The 19,812-nt window shown below is 39.2% G+C and overlaps 1 protein-coding gene across 2 annotated transcripts in view; it reads left to right on the forward strand.

The window, feature by feature from the left end:
• The window catches only part of CDK6 (cyclin dependent kinase 6), a 187,684-nt gene that overhangs the window by 27,160 nt on the left and 140,712 nt on the right, over window positions 1–19,812 (forward strand). For both annotated transcript variants that reach the window (XM_084620902.1, XM_084620903.1), the window contains exon 3: window positions 18,790–18,925. In XM_084620902.1, coding sequence (XP_084477028.1) covers window positions 18,790–18,925 — 136 coding nt within the window. The remainder of the gene's footprint in view (window positions 1–18,789; window positions 18,926–19,812) is intronic.

Below are 19,812 nucleotides of genomic sequence, written 5' to 3' on the forward strand. Positions count from 1 at the left end.
GGCTTGTGCTTCTGTAGCTTCACTGCTCTGGTACCTGAGTTAGCTAGATCAAAACTAACTCAGCTATGCAACAAAGCCCGTTGCCAACTGTGTCCCCATATCTATTCAGGGGACACCATCATAGGGCCTAATCACATCAGCCGTACTATCAAAGGCTCATTCACCTGCACATCTACCAATGTGATATATGCCATCATGTGCCAGCAATGCCCCTCTGCCATGTACATTGGCCAAACCGGACAGTCTCTACGTAAAAGAATAAATGGACACAAATCAGACATCAAGAATTATAACATTCAAAAACCAGTCGGAGAACACTTCAGTCTCTTTGGTCACTTGATTACAGACCTAAAAGTGGCAATTCTTCAACAGAAAAACTTCAAAAACAGTCTCCAATGAGAGACTGCTGAATTGGAATTAATTTGCAAACTGGATACAATATTTTCATGTTTTCTAGACTTCTAATCATTTTTGTCACTCTTCTCTGGATTCTCTCCAATTTGTCCACATCCTTCCTGACATGCAGCACCCAGAACTGGACACAATACTCCAGTTGAGGCCTAATCAGCGCGGAGTAGAGCGGAAGAATTACTTCTTACAACCCTCCTGCTAATACATCCCGGAGTGATGTTTTCTTTTTTTTGCAACAATGTTACACAGTTGACTCATATTTAGCTTGTGGTCCACTATGACCCCCAGATCCCTTTCTGCAGTACTCCTTTCTAGACAGTCATTTTCCATTTTGTATATGTGCAACTGATTGTTCCCTCCTAAGTGGAGTACTTTGCATTTGTCCTTATTGAATTTCATCCTATTTACTTCAGACCATTTCTCCAGTTTGTCCAGATCATTTTGAATTTTAATCCTAGCCTCCAAAGCATTTGCAACCCCTCCCAGCTTGGTATCATCTGCAAACTTTATAAGTGTATTCTCTATGCCATTATCTAAATCATTGATGAAGATATTGAACAGAGCTGGACCCAGAACCGATCTCTGTGGGACCCCACTTATTATGCCCTTCCAGCATGACTGTGAACCAATCTGGGAACGATTTTCCAACCAGTTATGTACCCAACTTATAGTAGCTCCATCTAGGTTGTATTTCTCTAGTTTGTTTATGAGAAGGTCATGCGAGACCGTATCAAAAGCCTTACTAAATGTCAAGATATACTACATCTACCGCTTCCCCCCATCCACAAGGATTGTTACCCTGTCAAAGGAAGCTATCAGGTTGGTTTTACACGATTTGTTCTTGACAAATCCACGCTGACTCACTTATCACCTTATTATCTTCTAGGTGTTTGCAAATTGATTGCTTACTTATTTGCTCCATTATCTTTCTGGGTATAGAAGTTGAACTGACTGGTCTGTAATTCCCTGGGTTGTCCTTATTTCCCTTTTTATAGATGGGCACTATATTTGCCCTTTTCCAGTCTTCTGGAATGCCTCCCATCTTCCATGACTTTTCAAAGATAATTGCTAATGGCTCAGATATCTCCTCAGTCACCTCCTTGAGTATTCTAGGGTGTATTTCATCAGGCCCTGGTGATTTGAAGACATCTAACTTGTACTGTGCCTATCTGGTTAGAAAAGAATTGTGTTTTGATTTTGGGGTTGTGTATTTTTGTTTTGTTTTGTTCCTTTTAAACATGAGCGGATGGTGAGTCAAAGTGTGCAAAGCCTTAAAGTTGTTGTTAAACGGGTAGCCAATTTAGAAAATAAGGGCGTAGCTCCCGTATGGTAAGAGAGATGTAAAGAAGTATGCAGAGGGTGATGAGGGAGAATGACTGAGCACAGGGGAAGCAAGAGATTTGATTCTTTTTCGGAAGGGCGTTGAGATCAGTAATTGGCCCCAGAGAAAAGACAGGGAATTTAAAAATAGGGAGTCATTGGGTCAAAGTAGCTGATGTAGAAGACAGCGGTGACCGCATGGCAGAAGTGCCTGCACATTGTAGACAGGGGGACAGAAAGAGGTCTGGCATTTGTGGAGCATAGGAAATGCGTTGGGAAATACAAAGAGATGTCAGAAGTAGGAAGTGTTGACAGATCTTAAAGACTGGAATGAAGGCTTTGCACTAGTGTCTGTAGTAGACATAAAGCCAGTTGAACAGAGGGTGTTCCCATTTCCAGGTAGGGGTGAGCATTTGGGGGAAATTAAAATGTTTTGTATATTGTTATAAATATATCCCAAACAAACTGTTTTAAGGCAGCATTAATCCTGAAAATTTATGGGCCAAATTTTCAGTCAAGTCTATACCCAGTGTTCACTTGCATCCATCAATCCATATGTAGAACTGCACTTTGTAAATGCAAACAACTGTAAGTCACTTTAAAGACTTGCACACTCAAGTGTTAAAATTTACACCCATAATTTTATTTGACTTCTGCTCTTAAGCAGTTGTTTTTCAAAAGACTATGAAAGAGAAAGGTTTCAGAGTAACAGCCGTGTTAGTCTGTATACGCAAAAAGAATACATTGGTCAATAGTTTGACCAATGTACATGGCAGAGGGGCATTGCTATGTACATTGGTCAAACTGGACAGTCTCTACGTAAAAGAATAAATGGACACAAATCAGATGTCAAGAATTATAACATTCATAAACCAGTCGGAGAACACTTCAATCTCTCTGGTCACGCGATTACAGACATGAAAGTTGCGATATTACAACAAAAAAACTTCAAAACCAGACTCCAGCGAGAGACTGTTGAATTGGAATTCATTTGCAAATTGGGTACAATTAACTTAGGCTTGAATAGACTCTGGGAGTGGCTAAGTCATTATGCAAGGTAACCTATTTCCCCTTGTTTTTTCCTACCCTGCCCCCCCCCGACATTCTTGTTAAACCCTGGATTTGTGCTGGAAATGGCCCAACTTGATTATCATACACATTGTAAGGAGAGTGATCACTTTAGATAAGCAATTACCAGCAGGAGAGTGTGGTGGGGGGAGAGAAAACCTTTTGTAGTGGTAAACACCTATTTTTTCATGCTTTGTGTGTATAAAAGATCTTCTGTACTTTCCACAGTATGCATCCGATGAAGTGAGCTGTAGCTCACGAAAGCTTATGCTCAAATAAATTGGTTAGTCTCTAAGGTGCCACAAGTACTCCTTTTCTTTTTATGAAAGAGAAAGTATTGCTAGTAGTTAGATCCCAGGACTCCACTCCTAAACTCTGTTCCCATCTTTGACACTGACTTGCTATATGACCTTGAATAATTCACTTCACCTCTCTCTGCTTCCATTTATCTTATTGTAAAATGGTTCTAATGCCATAGCTAATTAACCTGTTCTTTGTAAGATTTTGTTACTGTTTGTACAATGTTTTAAGAAATTTGAATGACATACAATTGCAAAATATCATGAAAATATGGTTCTGCTGGTTTTTTGGATGCAGTGGTACCCCCTGTACATTTTCAAAACAATCAACATACTCACTCCAAAAATATCCTGTGCATTAAAAAGTAAACTTAATCCCATGCTCTTAAAAGAAGCCCCTAAAGAAAGCAATTGGCTTTGCACCAGGGATAGTAAAACATAGCCAAATAAAATGTATAGTTAGCTCAAAAAGTTACCTGCTCTCCATTTGCATTGGCAAACCTGTAAATAATGTGTAATAGTTTTTCTTGTATGTATGTATGCAAGAGAGTAAAGGAAATACTTAAAAAGTAGTACCATCCATAAAATGTGTCACAAAATGTGCATTAATTTTGAAACGATGTAAACTGGATGGAAAAGGAGGAAGCAAGTTTATTAAACTACTAGCTAAGGAAAAGAGGAATGAAACCACGTGAGAATATTACAGCAGGATATAGATATATATTTTTAGTTGTCTTCTGCCAGGGATGTGCTTTGAGATTCTTTAAAGAAAAACAGCTCATTAGAGGAAAAACACATGAAGGCCAGAGAGCTTGCTTGATTTTGTGTAAACAACTGTGAGTGGACAGAGTGGAATGCAAAATCTGTGTAGGGAAAAAAGATGCTGTGATGCTGCCATTTTTAAAAGAAGTTAGGATATGGTGTCTAAAATTCTGACAAAAATTGTAAAGAATTTGCACTGCAAGGGAAATAAGGAGCCCTTTTCACCTAGTGAATGCTTAAGGATGACTTCCTGTGGACTGAATATAGTAAGTCAGACATGTTTCTAATGAAGTTTTATTAGTTCCATTCATTCTGTGTCTGTTTAGCCTTTAGTATAAGGCCTAATCCTGTAAGTCCATCACAGGTGGCACTCCTATTGAAATAAATGATAATCCTGGGCCTGTGTGCGCAAAAAATTTCTTCTGTGCAAACTGTTGTGCTTCTGTGCAAATTTTTGTGCGCGAGTTGTTTCGCTGGGTGCGCGGGATTTAGGATCTGTGTGCTCGCGCACACGTGCACAGCTTAGAGGGAACAGTGATCCACAGCCTGCTGTCTTTGAAGAAAGAGACTTCCATTAACTTCACTGATCTTTGGATCAGGCCCTTAATGCATGGAGCATTTGCAGAATTGATCCTGTTATTTGGGAATTGGCAACAGGGTGAGGAGGTTGTGGTATCTGTTGCATTCTTGGTCTGTCTCTCTCTTTCCCCATGCCCTTATGAGGGGAAAAGTAATTAAATGTACTAGGCACTTTGCTGTGGCTGTTGACTTTACATGGAAAGTGTTCAGATAGTAGAGGTGGGTGGCAGCACAGAGACTCTGTGTCAATACAGGGCTTAATTATTTAGTTAAGTTTGCTTTGGTGCCTTAACTGTGCATTTCCATGCTTTAATATGCTTGGATTTCTTTTAAGTATAACCTCAACTTTGAACTTGCGTTGTTTATGGTGCTTAGTTTTGGACAAGTACAACAGCCCTGTAATGCTATTTACCCTTAAATTACTGAAATGTACCTAAGTTACAGCTCCATCTTAATGTAGTTTTTCTTTGGGAATGTATATTACTGAAAGGACCACAATGTTTAAATACGAATAATTGGCCTCCTTTCCAAACCCATGTCCAAATCCTGGTTGTCTTACTCATATGAGAATTCTCCATTAACTCTGGGCCCTTGTAACTGTGCAACTGTGGTCACTCTTGGGCAGCTGGTGAAATAACCATCATTTTGTATGCTGGGAGTTATGTCACAAGAATAAAATGGCACTGGAGTATGCCACACTTTCCTGTACATTGTGTTCAAGATGACTGTTTGACTATTTTGTTTGTTGTGAGTCTGGACCAATACACCTTTTCCACAGAAAATATATAGAGTCTATTGTTAATTAAATAATGTAAGGACTCGCCAACCCCCATTGAAGTCAATGAGAGTTTCCATTGACTTCACTGGTAGTGGGGGTGACTCCCTCATAGCACACTAGCATTGGTTCACAGCACAGCATATAGGCTTTTCAAAAATAGATCAGATAATGGTGATAATTCATGGGTAGAAGATGCCAGTCACAGTGGTATAAGATATATGTGGCAAGAATTGCTCATCTCTGTAGGTTTTACACCGACAGTTCTTCTCTTCCCTTTCTTCAGTTAAGTCTCTTTCCCTCACATCTTGTGTGGCCCGAACCACCAGAGTGGTGGGATAAGCCCCCTCTCCATTTTACTGCATTTTAGCTTCTCACAAAACTGACATCTGTAAAACTTAAGAGAGAAAATATAGGACACATGTTAATTGTTTTGTCTATTGTCTGGAATAGCAGATGTATTGCCATCTAGCCCCCAGACTTGTGCTGGAAACAGGTAGATGTATCTGATCTATTTTCAGGAAATCTTAAGCAGTACAACACCCTTATATCCAGTGTATCTCTAAAACAAATTCTTCATGCAGATTTGGAGGCCATTAAAATGATCTTTCATGCTGTTTAAATTACTGGAAATAAATTACTGTTCTAATTCGCAAAATAGGAATTAAAATGAACAGTTCTTGTTATTTTCTTTGACTTTCTTGAAAAGAGCAACTGAGCAGTTGTTTACAGTTTGATGTTTATTTAGGAATGTAAAGGAACCCATTTGTATTGTGATGGACTAATGGCAACAAAGCATGAACATCTAGAATCGTTGTATTCAGAAATTAATTTTCATTCATAAAATCCAGTGGAATCCAGGGGAAAGGTTAGGGAAGAGAGATTACATTTAGAATTAAGGACATTGAGGAATAAAAAAGGGTTGGGGGGACCGCATACAGGGCCCAAAATTTCAGTCCTTAATCAGGCAAAAATCCCACTGCCTGAGTAAGGACTGCAGGATCAGGACCTTAAGAACATAAGAATGGCCATACTGGGTCAGACCAATGGTCCATCTAGCCCAGTGTCTGTCTTCTCACAGTGACCAGTGCCAGATGCTTCAGATGGAAGGAATGGAACAGGGCAATTATTCAGTGATCCATCCCCTGTTATCTAGTGCCAGCTTCTGGAAGTCGACCATTTAGGGACACCCATAGCATGGGGTTGTGTCTCTAACCATCTTGGCTAATAGCCATTGATGGACCTATCTTCCATGAATTTATCAAATTCTATTTTGAGCCCAGTTATACTTTTGGCCTTCGCAACATACCCTGGCAACGAGTTCGACAGGTTGACTGTGCGTTGTGTCAAGAAGTGCTTCCTTACATTTGTTGTAAACCTGCTGCCTATTAACTTTATTGGGTGACTCCTGATTCTTGTGTTATGTGAAGGGGTAAATAAAACTTCCTTCTTCACTTTCTCCACCCCATTGATGATTTTCTAGACCTCTATCATATTCGTCATCTCTTTTCTAAGCTGAACAGTCCCAGTCTTTTTAGTTTTGCTGCCTATGGAATCTGTTCCACTCCCTTACCCACCATTCATTTTTGTTGCCTTCCCTGTGCTTTTACCAATTGTAATATATCTTTTTTGAGATGGGGCAACCGGAATTGCTCACAGTATTCAAGGTGTGGGCGTACCCAGTAGTGAGCTGGAGCCAGTTCGCACCGGTTCGCATGAGCCAGTTGTTAAATTTTGAAGCCGGTGTAGAACCGGTTGTTAAAGGGCTGAGGAATCTCAGGCGGGATGGACAGGATGTGGCCCACAGGACTGTCCTGTCCGTCCCATCTGAGCTCTCGGCTGGGGAGGCTCCCATGTGAATTTTTACTGACCCAGCAGCACTCCGAGCCTTCGGCGGCTCTTCGGCAGCGGGTCCTTCACTCGCTCCATGTCTTCGGCGGCATTTCTGCAGCGGGTCCTTCAGTGCTGCCGAAGACCCGGAGCAAGTGAAGGAACCGATTTTTGAGCTTCTGGCAGCTCATCCCTGGGCATACCATAGATTTATACAGTGGCATTATATTTTCTGTCTTATTATCTATCCCTTTCCTAATGGTTCCTAACATTCTGTTACCCTTTTTGACTGCTGTTGCACATTGAGCACAATGACTCCAAGGCAGAGTGACCTATAATGTCCAAAACTTTACTGATAGGGTGAAATTTACTGCGCATTCCGAAACCCAGAGCAACTGGGCTCTGGACAGGTCAAATGCACAGGGGTTGGAATAGTGAAATACATGTCCCCTCCAACAACCAGAGGTTTGCCCCCAACTTCTAGCCTATGGAATAGCAACCACAAGCTCTCAATATTCATATCACCTGTACATGTACAGGTTTGTTAATGTAAGTAGAAACACCCATAGGATTTCCCAGCCGGTTTTGTATTGTCCATCTATGTAGGCTCTAAACTCCTTAGGGTGAGGGCTGTGTCTACTGGAATGTCCTCTGGAGCGCTGAGAACATTGTGTTTAACAAATGGCAAGTAGTAATAAAACCAGAAACAGAGAATTGAGATGACAATAAACCATGCAGTGTTTGTATTAGTTTTTAATGTTTTTTGACATAGTAATCTCTTCCAAATAAATAAAAGATTATTTAAAGGGACACTGTCACAATAAAAATCATAAAAACAAATTTCCTTAGTTGTCTCATTGAATTTGTTTTTCAGTTTACCACTTTTCTTGACCAATATTGATGCTGTTTATTTTTTGCATATCTGGCCTAGAAAATGAAACTGGACTGATAGATAATAATCTTTTCTTTCTAGACTGTTTCGTTTTGTAATACTCCAGTACTGTCACATAGCTTTTGTGATTGGGTTCACAACACTGCAGAATAGTGCTTCTATAAAATTTGAATTTAAAAAAAAATGATGACAATTCCATTCCTATTAGGTTTTGTAAAAAAATTCCTTGTTACAAAATCTAAAAATTTTATACTATACTAAGTTGTCAGCATAGCCTAGATTTGCCAAGGTGGTAGTTTTTCTGCAGACTTCATCTGAATTAATGTAAGTGATAGTAGATATTTCCGTCAAATTCATTAGCAGTCAAGTATTGTATATCTTTGTTTCTTACTCTCAGCAGCTTAGAGCAATGATTCAACAAGTCTTTTAAGACCTGCTAAAGTGTTTTGCTGAGTTGGGGTCTAGACTAAAAATCCCAATTTAGCTCTAATTAAAATCAATGGATAGTCTGCTGTTGACTTCCATGGGATCAGGCCTAGTGTACCTGTTGTTGCAAAATTAGTTATTCAAAAGGTAGAATTGGGGTGGGGGTGGAATTGTTGAGATGTAAGTGAGGCTATAAAATATGCAATTTACCAAATACCCCAAAGCCACTCCCTATTCAATTTAAAGAAATAAAATAGCAGTCTCCATGTATTTAATTGTAATATATTGTCAATTCTTTATTTAATATATATTTTAAAATTAAACTTGCATCTTACTTTTCTTATTTTACCTTCTTTTTCTTGCTTTCTTCACTCCCTTTTCCCATTTGATATATAATATGGTATATCTTCTCTTGCTTTGTCTGTATCTCTAGCTCCCTTTTTCTTCCGTCTCTCTCCTTTCTTTCTGAAAAATTCAAGGAGTGTAGCACCCAATATACTTTAGAAAGACTTGAAAATTTTTTAAAAAGTTCCAGCAAAGTTGTGACAGATGCAAGGTGGTTTATCTGCATCTCAAGGACTGGACATGTAATTCAAAACACCATTGCATGCAAAATATTATATATGATGTTGCACAAATTATTAAGCATGGTTATTTGATTTATGCTAGGTCTACAGTCCATATCAAGTAGGGGTTTTTTTTTTTTTTTTTTTTTTTGGCTTACCGTTTTGATCAACTGGTGAATATGTAGTAATTATCAATCTCCAAAAAATGTTAACTCATCAAACTTCATGAAGACCTGATTTTTATCTGTCTTCATATTTTTTTACAGAAGTGAGATAAGCAGCTTACATATTGCAGATTTTGGCTGAATCCTGAATATAAAATGTAAAGTGAAGTTTGGAGTTTAATACAATTGCTTGATTGTGGATCATAAATGAATAAAGACTGGACTTTATTTTGTCCTTCATTATGCTAGGCATAACTGATATTCAAGGGTAATCTCTGAGTTCCTTTCGTTTGAATTGAACAAGATCAGTATTCAGATATAAAGTTTTATTTATATATCAAGAAACTCAAAGGATGGAAAACGTGTAAAAAGGAATGTAACTTTCCCTGAGGAAAGTACTATCTTAAAAATTGAAAACATTTAATAAAAGAGGCACACACATTACCAGTGAATCAGAGCATCTTTACTTTATTTGCTGAACCGGGGCCTCGTGAATGCTGTCAGTATTGTTATTGCATAACAGTGAAACAGCATTTATCTGCTAAGATGAGTCTCCTCAGAGCAATGGAGAGAGGTCAGACATTCATGGCTGATATTGCTGGATCTGTCTGTGACTTTCCAGCTGATGGTCATGTTATACTACTGACTGTGGGACCAGGCAGGGGTGAATGGAATCACTTGAAAGCGACTCTGCTTGTTCCTTTCAGAGAAATTCTGATGTATTCGTTGTATATGTGACGATCAGTCTTGTGACCCACATGTTAATATGTATTTGAAACCACTATTGGAGAGTGTGAGGTGCTGAGAGTTACAGCAGGGGTGGCCAACCTGAGCCTGAGAAGGAGCCAGAATTTACCCATGTACATTGCCGAAGAGCCACAGTAATATGTCAGCAGGCCCCCATCAGCTCTCCCTCCACCCCCCGCTCCCAGCACCTCCCACCCACTGTCAGACCTGCCAATCAGCGCCTCCCCCCTCCCTCCCCGCACCTCCCAATCAGCAGTTTTGTGGTGTGCAGGAGGCTCTGGGGGGGTGGGGGTGGGGAGGGGTAGGAGTGAGGGTACAACAGGCTGAAGGGAGGGTGCGGGAAGGGGTGGAGTGGGGACAAGGTCGGTGGCAGAGCCAGGGGTTGAGCAGTGAGCACCCCCCAACACATTGGAAAGTTGGCGCCTGTAGCTCCAGCCCCGGAGTCGGTGCCGATACAAGGAGCCGCATATTAACTTCTGAAGAGCCGCATGTGACTCCGGAGCCACAGGCTGGCCACCCCTGAGTTACAGTACCATCAGCCGGCAGACGATACCGACCTCCATGTATTGTTTTCCTTAGACCTTGGTGGTATTCTTGCTAACTCAGTGTATGACTGAGTGGCTCCTGAATAAAAGCCGTTTGGCTTAAAATAATTCCAGATGAGATGAAGTTGATAACTGGCTGTCAAAGGAGACCTGTATTCTGAAGAACTGATAAATGCTATAATGCCTCCCTAAATTGAGGGCCTGGCCTATTATGACAACAGTTTGCAATCTTGAGGTCCTACAACACTCATCTCTTCTGTTGCTCCCTTAGAAACAATCCTCTGGGAAGGTGAACATCAGCAGCAGGTCTAGAAAAGACAACATTGTGCAGTAAATGAGGGGTGAAGAGACCATCTTGTCAAACACTTTTTCTTTGAAGTTAAACTCTAATGGCTGAAACTTTTAGGGGACTGGTTGGCATAGTGAATTAATGCACTAGCCTTTTCATCTCTTGGGCACAAATCTTGGCTTATGTTTCAAGTGAAAATTAGTTTGGTGGTTTCCTCTTAGTCCCTACCAGACATTTGTCTACAACATAAAACCACCATGCAATTTGGCACCGTGGGCAGTCTTTGCTCAAGAGAGGCCCAAAACAGGGGTGTTGCAGGTCAGGACTGAGGCAGAGTTGTGTGTTGAAAGCTTGCCTCATCTGCCTGCACTTTATTGGACTTTAGCCAGTGCTATTTACTTCACTTTCAAGAGCACCAGTTTCTCTCTCTCTCTCTCTCACACACACATACAACACACGCTTTTAAAGAACAAAAACATCTTTTGTAAAAAAGTAAGCATTTTAAATAATTTTTCCAAGTCAGAAAAGGAGAGACTCTAGAAAAAATTATAGCATAAGCTCAGCTTGCAGATAAGTGATCATCTGATCATCTTAATATCCTCAGTCTTCTCTTAACCCTCACTATTAAGCGATCTGCAAGAAAGAATGTTGTCCAAGTCCTCTTGGAGTACAGCTATAGGAATAGGAGGTTCCACTGCCTCACTTGTGCCATGCAGTGACTTCTGCATAGCAGCTGTTCCTGATCTCAGTACAACAGCTAATGAATGAGGGTTGAAAACTTGCTTAGTCACTTACATGAATCTGTGTAACATTTGGACCTGCCACATATAGGTCAATTTATTATATTTGATGGTGTGTTGTTCCATTCTTTTGTGATCCACACCTGGAAGAGCTATAAGACTCTTATGAATGAGTGGTGAGAAAGGAGATCATTCCTACCTCAGTCTTCTCCACAATGCAAGTGTTAGGGGGAGCAGCAGAGGGTAAAATTTCCAAAAGCACCTAAGTCCCATTTTCAAAAGTGACTTAGGCACTTAGGTGCTTAAGTCCATTTGATTTGCAATGTGACTTGGGGTCTTAAGGCCCAAATTTTTAAAGGTATTTAGGCACTGTTACGTTCAGCACAGTAATACGTATATTTCATTTTCAAAAGGGATTTAGACACTTAGGCACTAAACTCCCATTGACAGTCAATTGGATGTAGGCTCAAGTGCCTATATTGAGGATGACTCCTAAATCAGTTAGGTATTGCAATGCTGAGTGCACAAACACCTAAATACTTTTAAAAGTCTGGACCTAAGTGCCTACATTACTTTTGAAAATTGGAGATAGACTTCTGTGGTCACTAAGGTGCTTTAGAAATTTTTATAACAAAGATGAGATGTGGGAGACTGTACATTTGGGGCTTCCCTTCCTCTGTTTGTTCATCGCTGTATACTTAGTTACTTTGGACAAGGATACCGAACCTTCTGAGACATAAAATGATTCAAAGGTATGGAGGAGTTGGTTACGGTTTACTAAGGAAAGTGAACGTCAAATACAGAGACAAAGCAGCATGTAGTGGGAAAGGAGAAAGGACTCTAAAACATATGAGTATGATGCTTCTACTTCACTTCTGTTCACTCGCATGCTTGCTTGCTCTGTTGGGCTTGGCTTTTGCACTGCACAGTGCTCTAATTCTCCTGTCCAGCTATATAGTACTCTTCTTCGGGCATAAGGTCCTTTACTACAATAAGCTTGTTGTATCTGATTCCAAGAGGAGGTTGATGTCTGTTAGCAGAATCATATTATATTTTAAAAAAGAAAGAAAACATGGCTTATATTAAAATGCAGCTTTTGATCACAGAGGTGTAAAGAAAATTGGTTATTTAAAAGTATATATTAAAATACTTTTGTGGTACAAAGGGGTTATTGTTGGTTAAGAGTAAGCTTTTGCAAACTTATTAGCTACCATATTACAAAAGAAGAGGAGATCTAAGGCTTCTGCTGACAGTTGGTATCAGTGGGTGCCTGACTCTCATATTTTTATTCATCTTGGTTAGATACCAGGTTTTAGAGACACCTAGAACTAGCTTGAGCTAATGTAGCTATTCAGGCTTCCTCACACATATTTATCAATAAACCTCAATCATGCATTGTAATAATCTTGGTATTCCAGTCTTGTGGTGGTCCTGTGCAAACAATGCCAATCATACATAAATTGCACAAGGGTTTTTTTCCATGTGGACAAATATCTGTGGGAGCTAGGTTGAGACCATCAAACTCTTTCCGTTTGTGACTTAATCCAGATTTGTGAAGTCTCCAAAATGCATTCACCACTATTTACCTCCCCTCCCCCTTCTGAAATGTTTCTCTCACTTATGTATTAATGGCTCCACGTTTCTTTCTTTACCATATATAAGATAAGAATGAAGTGTCCCTGTAGCTATTCTTTCCAAATAATGAGAATAATTCCATGACGTTAGATTGCATACTCTTTGGAGCAGGAACTTTTCTTATTGTTCTGTGTTTGTACAGCGTGTAGCGCAATGAGTGAAGCTCCTAAGCACTACTGCAATATGTATAATATAAATAGTCCCTCAAATGCTTTTGCCACAAGATTCTGTGTTTCCATCTTCCTTTTGGCTATGCTTTAGGTAGTTCACCACTTGTACTTCAGTATATGCCTGACAGGAGCCAGGAGAACTGATTGTGTGTTTAAGGATTTTAAAGTTTTCAGGGGCAGGTTTCCTCACCCGTGCCCTAGATGCATGCGGGTGATTCTGACTGAAGTATTCCTCCATCACCAGTAGTTCTTGGTGCTCGTGAGAAAATGTTGGTTACACTTTCCCAGCATTGTACGGCTTGACCCACAACAGCGAAGGCAAAAAGTAAATCCAGCAGCAGCGACCATATTTCCGCCAGTCAGAGCAGAAGCAGCAATTTTCAGTTGAAATGACAGAGTAGGTATTCTCCTTTTTAAGACGATTTACAGTTCATGTGTATAGGTTGCAGAATAAAGACAAATTAAGATTACAGTTGCAAAATTGGATCTTGTGGTAAAATGGTAAAAAGGGAGTATGAGAGTTTCCCTTCACCCTATAGTGTATGGAATCTGTGGTAGAAGAGGCTGCAGAACTATACATTCTCTAATTTTCTAAATTCTCAGTGCAAAATACCACTGGGAAAAAGACAAATATGTTTCTGTGTAGTGATACAGAAAATATTCACATAATATAAAAAGTGAAAATAGAGCTCTATGTGTGTTCATAGCTGATAAATCTTTCCTAGGTGGTACTGTTAACTCTAAAAGTTGGCTCCATTGAAAAGCAAGTCTGCAGTAGGCATCTAGTATTTCATAGTGTTCTAATTCAGATCTGCACATCAGCCCTTCAACCGTTTCCAGCCAAACTTCTTGTTAAATACTTGCAGGACTTCCTGTAGCGGATCTTAGATTTAGGCATTGCAAATAATGCAAAGGTTTCTTTTATAAGTACAATAGAAAGGCAGGGTTTGTGTTTACAAAGTATTCAGTATGGAAATCCTGTATTAATTTATCTGGATTTACTCCACTGAGGTCTATGGACACAATGTGAGCTTCTAAATAAAAGGCTGTATGCTGTAGCCTGTGCCAGAGATGCTGTATAACCCATCAAATAGGAAAAAATAAGCAGGAAATGGCCTGAAAGAATTACAGTTTAGATGGCAGAGTGAATCCTAACCATAGAAGGCAACCGTTATGGAATCACATAAGGATGCTTTTCTCACAGTGAATATAGAAGGGTATAATTTGTAATGAGGCTATCCCATCAATAGGGGAGCTATTAAGCAAGAGGGTGTACCTCATGCTAGCTATCTTCTTCCAGGGGTAATTAACACAGGCAATGCTAGATATTATTTTTTTATCAAAGGCTTAAACAAGCTCTGCTTAAAATTATCTATTTAGGGAGCATTTATAGTTTGCAGAGATAATTATATCCTATTTACTGTCTTCAGATGGGGTGGGGTGGGATTTGCAGCTTATTTAATTAAGTGTAAAGCACTTTGAGGTCCTCAGATGAAAGGTGGCATAGAAGTGCAAGATATTAGCATTATTACTACTCCATTCAGTGATTAATAGACAAACATTCTTACAGTTCTTAAACTTAGCAGAGTACCTATTAACATGCATTTAGAATACCAGGATCAAATTAAGTACAATTGGTAAAAATTAAACAGAGTTATTGGTATTTGATTTCCCTGTAAAGGAAGCTTGTAGTCATATACATTGCTTCTACATCTGACACAGTGAAATCTTGTTTAAAAAAACCCAAATAAACTGAATTACAACCCTTCAATGGTTGAAAGGGCAGTTTTGCCAATGTATTAAATACCTGGCAAAAAAAGGTGTTTTAATTTTTTTTAAGTAAATGTAAGCAAACACAAAGGAATCATACAGTTGGAAATATTTTCCAGTGTTTATGTTCAGATGTTCAGACCTGTCTGGCTCCTCTCTGTTTGCATGTGTTGGGGTTATAGGCAGTCCGGCTACATTCCACATTGATTCATATAAATATATTACAGATTATTAACCTCCAGCCAAATACCAGGGAATTTTGCTTTTCAGAACGGTTAGTGACTTTTCACAAAACTTATTTTCTATACAGAGGCATCCATCTTCTTTATGTTGTCCCATTAAGGGAATTATAAAGAGAATAATACTTGGAGGGGAAGGATAGCTCAGTGGTTTGAGCATTGGCCTGCTAAACCCAAGGTTGTGAGTTCAATCCTTGAGGGGGCTATTTAGGGGGTTTTGGGCAAAATTGGGGATTGGTCCTGCTTTGAGCAGGGGGTTGGACTAGATGACCTTCTGAGGTCCCTTCCAACTCTGATATTCTATGTTCTAGAGTTTTTGCTATTATAGACAATATCAGCCCCATAAATATATGTTCTCATGTTCATCTGATGAATGTTTGTTTATATGATTAATTAGGTCAAAATAAGTTTCTTATGGAGAGGCGGAGTCTCTCTCTGTTAAAGTTGCACCAAGCTTCTATTCTGCAGCCCATATAAGTTTGGCTCCAAAAATACTCTGATCTAAAAACTGCCATATTTGTTGTGAAAACAAAGTAGAATGTTTCTGTAAAGAAAATTAATCAAAATGATGTTTAAATTGCAGGTCATGTAAAAATCACCCCGATTTAAAATATTGACTTTTCCCTGTTTCTTTGTCTTCTTCCATCACCAAACCACAAATTCCTTCAAATTTATCAGACAGTTCAATCTCCTTGGAAACTCCTGTATTTAATGTAAATAGGTGGTTTTTTAGCAGTTATTAAGGTTTTTTTGTTGTGGGTCTTTAGGGGCACAATTCTGATTTGATGGATGTCAAAAGAGGTTTTTTGTCATTGTTTATAGTTAGAACAGATTTGGGCACAAGGGGCCAGATCCTCAGCTGCTATAAACTGGTGTTGTTCCATTGATGTCAGCTGAGCTCTATTGATTTACACTAGCTGAGGATTTGACCATAAATATTTGTGAGAGAATATGTTCCCTCTATTGGCTAGTGAGCTTAGAAAGCATATAATGATATTTCTGTAATGAACTGCTAGCAGCAAAGGTCCTTGAGCTCCGGGATGGAGGCCTGGGTTATTAGAGATGTAGAACCAAGACAGTAATGTCAGTTCTTCACATGTAAGTTTGGTTATGGAGAGTGGATAAGCTCCACGGTCCCATTATAAAGCCAATTTTAATTCTCCTTGCAACTCCAGTAAAGAAGCCTTTTGCTCATTTTTAGGTTTAAGTCTTATTGCTAACTAGAAGGTTTTCTGAACATTTTGCTTAAATGGAGTAGGAACTTCTTGAAACCAAAAAAGGAGGAGAAATTGTTACAAAACCTCTGATGTTTCTTTGTGTCCTTTGATTTCCCAACAAAACCCTAATATGCTACAAAATGTGAAACAGAGTTTTACACTGACTCATGCAATAGGCAGTTTTCAAGCACAATAATAATTTAAGAAATTGCCAATATTTGAAAATGAGACATGATCTTTTGTTGTTAAAGCTGTTAGGGGGTATAAAGGGCATTACAGAGAGAATTTTCAATGTTTATCTGTGAACTAGCCAGGACTACTTTTCAGAAGTGAAAGGAAATGAAACTCTTGGTTGTGTTACAATTATTCTTCATCAAAATGTGTCTTTGGCCTAAGACATCCATTTTCGAAATGGAATAACTAAGAAGCCAAGTTTAAGTGACTAGCCAGAGATTGTATAGGCAATATTTATTAAAGCTGGATCCAGAACCCTGAAGTGGTAGACCCATAAGAGCATCCAATAGAGCACACTTACTCTCTTAAATTTGGCTCAAATCTTTGAACTTAGGCCAGCTGTAAAATGGAGATAATGCTTAACCACCTTTATAAAATATTTTGAGATCTACAGATGAAAAAACACTAAATAAGTGCAAAGCATTTTTATTACCCATATTTTTCAGATGGCATAACTTCAGTGACTAGGAGGGAGGCACTATGGTCTAGTGCAGTGGTTCTTAAACTTGTGTGATCACACCCCGCTTCTTTGTGTCTGGGGTAGCTTACATCCCTCCACCTGGGCACCTGGCCAGCAGCCACCACTCTCTGGCAACCCAGAGGCTCCCAGCTTTTTTTGCTAAAGCACCTCACACACCCCAGACCTTCTGTGACTTCTAGGGAGTGCACCCCTCCCCCCCCCCCAGTTTGAGAACCTCTGACCTAGTGCACTAGGCATTACTGTGGAACCAGCATATCAGGAGTTTAGTTCTGAGTCTAAGAATAAGGAAATTATTAATTAAGGACCCCATTAATCCTACACTGTCCCTACAATAAACAAGCATGTTATTCTTATTGGGTATAAAATAAATGCATATTTTATCACTACAATCGTAACTTTGACCCAAAATATTTTTTCACCACTAATTTCAAAATAGTGTCTATCAAACTACATATTCTTCTTCTCAAGAATAGCAGTTACAGGTATTTTAGAAAAAAAATCTACTATCAATTGATAAATATATTGATTGATTTTGTTTCACGTTTCACACAGGAAGGCAATTAAGTCTATAATTTTTTAAATAACACTTGTAATTTTTAAAAAATCACTTAAAAAGATTGTGTCAGATAACCCCATCTCATTTGAAAGCCATCAGTAATTAGATGATTTCCCCAGGGGATTGTGGCAGAAGAGGGCTCTGAGGAAGGGTTTGACAGAAGAGAAAGCAGTGACCCTCCATATCATTTAGAGGAGGGCATTCCATTCAGAAGGAGATGCATATAAGGAGGCACAGAAATGTGTGTGGGAAACAGGCAGTCATAGATCACTGGCTAGAGGAGCTGGGAGGTGTATCAGTAAGAAACAGGAGTAGACAAGTAAGAAGCGTGAGAGCTGTGAAGAGCTTTGAAAATGAGGGGAAGAAACTTTGAACTCGATGCTCTGAAAGAGGGTAAGAAAGCAGAGGGATTTAAGTAAGAGAGTAATGTGCTCAGAATGATGAGAGAAGAAGAATATCTTAGCAGCTGTATTTTGTATATAAAAGTTTTTTTTAAACTCAATTTCCTGACTCTCTCTCCACTTATAGCAATTTACTAGATTGATGAGTGCAAAAATGCTGTTTCTGTAGATCAGAGGAGAAGGAGAATGCGATTCTAAACTGAGTGACAGATCATTGTAATGGTGTACGTTGGAGAGGTGTGAGAAGAAATTAAAAGGTGTATAAAAGCAATCAGCTTCTTTGGTTCTTGAAAAAGTCACTGTATACTTATTTTCTCTTAAAGAAGAATGAAAGGGGAGCAAATGTGGCAGTAGGCAGAGAACATGAATACAAAATCAAATCATTTTCTGTATTCTGTTAACTGTAGTTGTGCCTTGATCAGAATTGATCATCTCCTCACCTAACGACCACTCTTTGATCATGCTGTGAAGTCATAATACTTGTGATTTCAGAATCCAAACATGAAATTTGAATGTGATGTCACAAATAATTGATCATCACTCAAATCATCAAGAGTTCACAGACTGTTCCTGCTTGGGAAAGTTCTTTCTTCACTCCACGTTTTATGAGCTGCAAGGTACTGCTTCGCTTGTTTCCGTCAACTTATCTCCTCTTTCCTTTTTCTCCTCTCAGGTTATTTGATGTATGCACAGTGTCACGAACAGACAGAGAGACCAAACTAACACTAGTGTTTGAACATGTCGATCAAGACTTGACCACTTACTTGGATAAAGTTCCGAAGCCTGGAGTGCCTATGGAAACTATAAAGGTATCGAAGAAGGATTTTTTTCCCTTCATAAGTTTAGGAAATATTACTATGTAAAGACAAAGGGCTTAATCATAAGGATCTTATTCAGGCAAGCTACCTTTTGCTTCAATGGGAGTTTGCATGAGTGAGGGCTGAGTAAAAGCTGAGTAATCACCTACTTAGGACCTGAGTTCTAGTGCACTGATCTGTGGTTCAGTAAGTGGTAAAACTTTTATTATGGAAATGTTCATACTTGTTTTCCTTTGATTTGGATTTTATGTTCCTCCCTTACCCTGTGTCACCCCACCTCATCCCACTGTTTCCTTTTAATCCTCCCACATCTGAATTTATCATTGGAAGTCATCAAATACCTTCACTTACAATAGTGGTTCCCAGCAGCCTTCCCCAGTGGAAGGTTATTCCTTAACTGTTCACTTCAGGGTTACTTGAACCATCCTCTGAAGCACCAGTTAATGGCCAGTGTCAGAGACAGAACACTAGATTAGATGGACCACTCATGTGATCTATTATAACAAGTCCTACTCTCCTATTCCTTTTTTCTTTTATGGTTTTTTCTTTATTTTTTATTCATTTTTTATTCTTTTCCTTGTGTTTTTTTCTTTTACTTTTTTAAATTTATTCTCTTTCCTGCCTGCACTTACTAGAAAGCTACATACAGCTCTCAAGATAGAGGGCATTCATTGATGGTTCTGTATACCTGAGACCCTTGTGTTCTTGCAGCTGAGCTCAGTGTCACTGAGCAAAGCTTAGGTTGGCATATTGCTACCCTATACATGTGAATTACTTCCATGGCCAGCTGCATTGCAAACCATTGTAGGAACAGGAATGGATGGTAGGTGGCTTTCAAGGAGCTGCCTAGTGGCTTATGCATGGCAGTATGTTTGTGG

Source organism: Lepidochelys olivacea (assembly GCF_965140295.1).
Source record: "Lepidochelys olivacea isolate rLepOli2 genome assembly, chromosome: 2".
NCBI lineage: Eukaryota > Metazoa > Chordata > Testudines > Cheloniidae > Lepidochelys > Lepidochelys olivacea.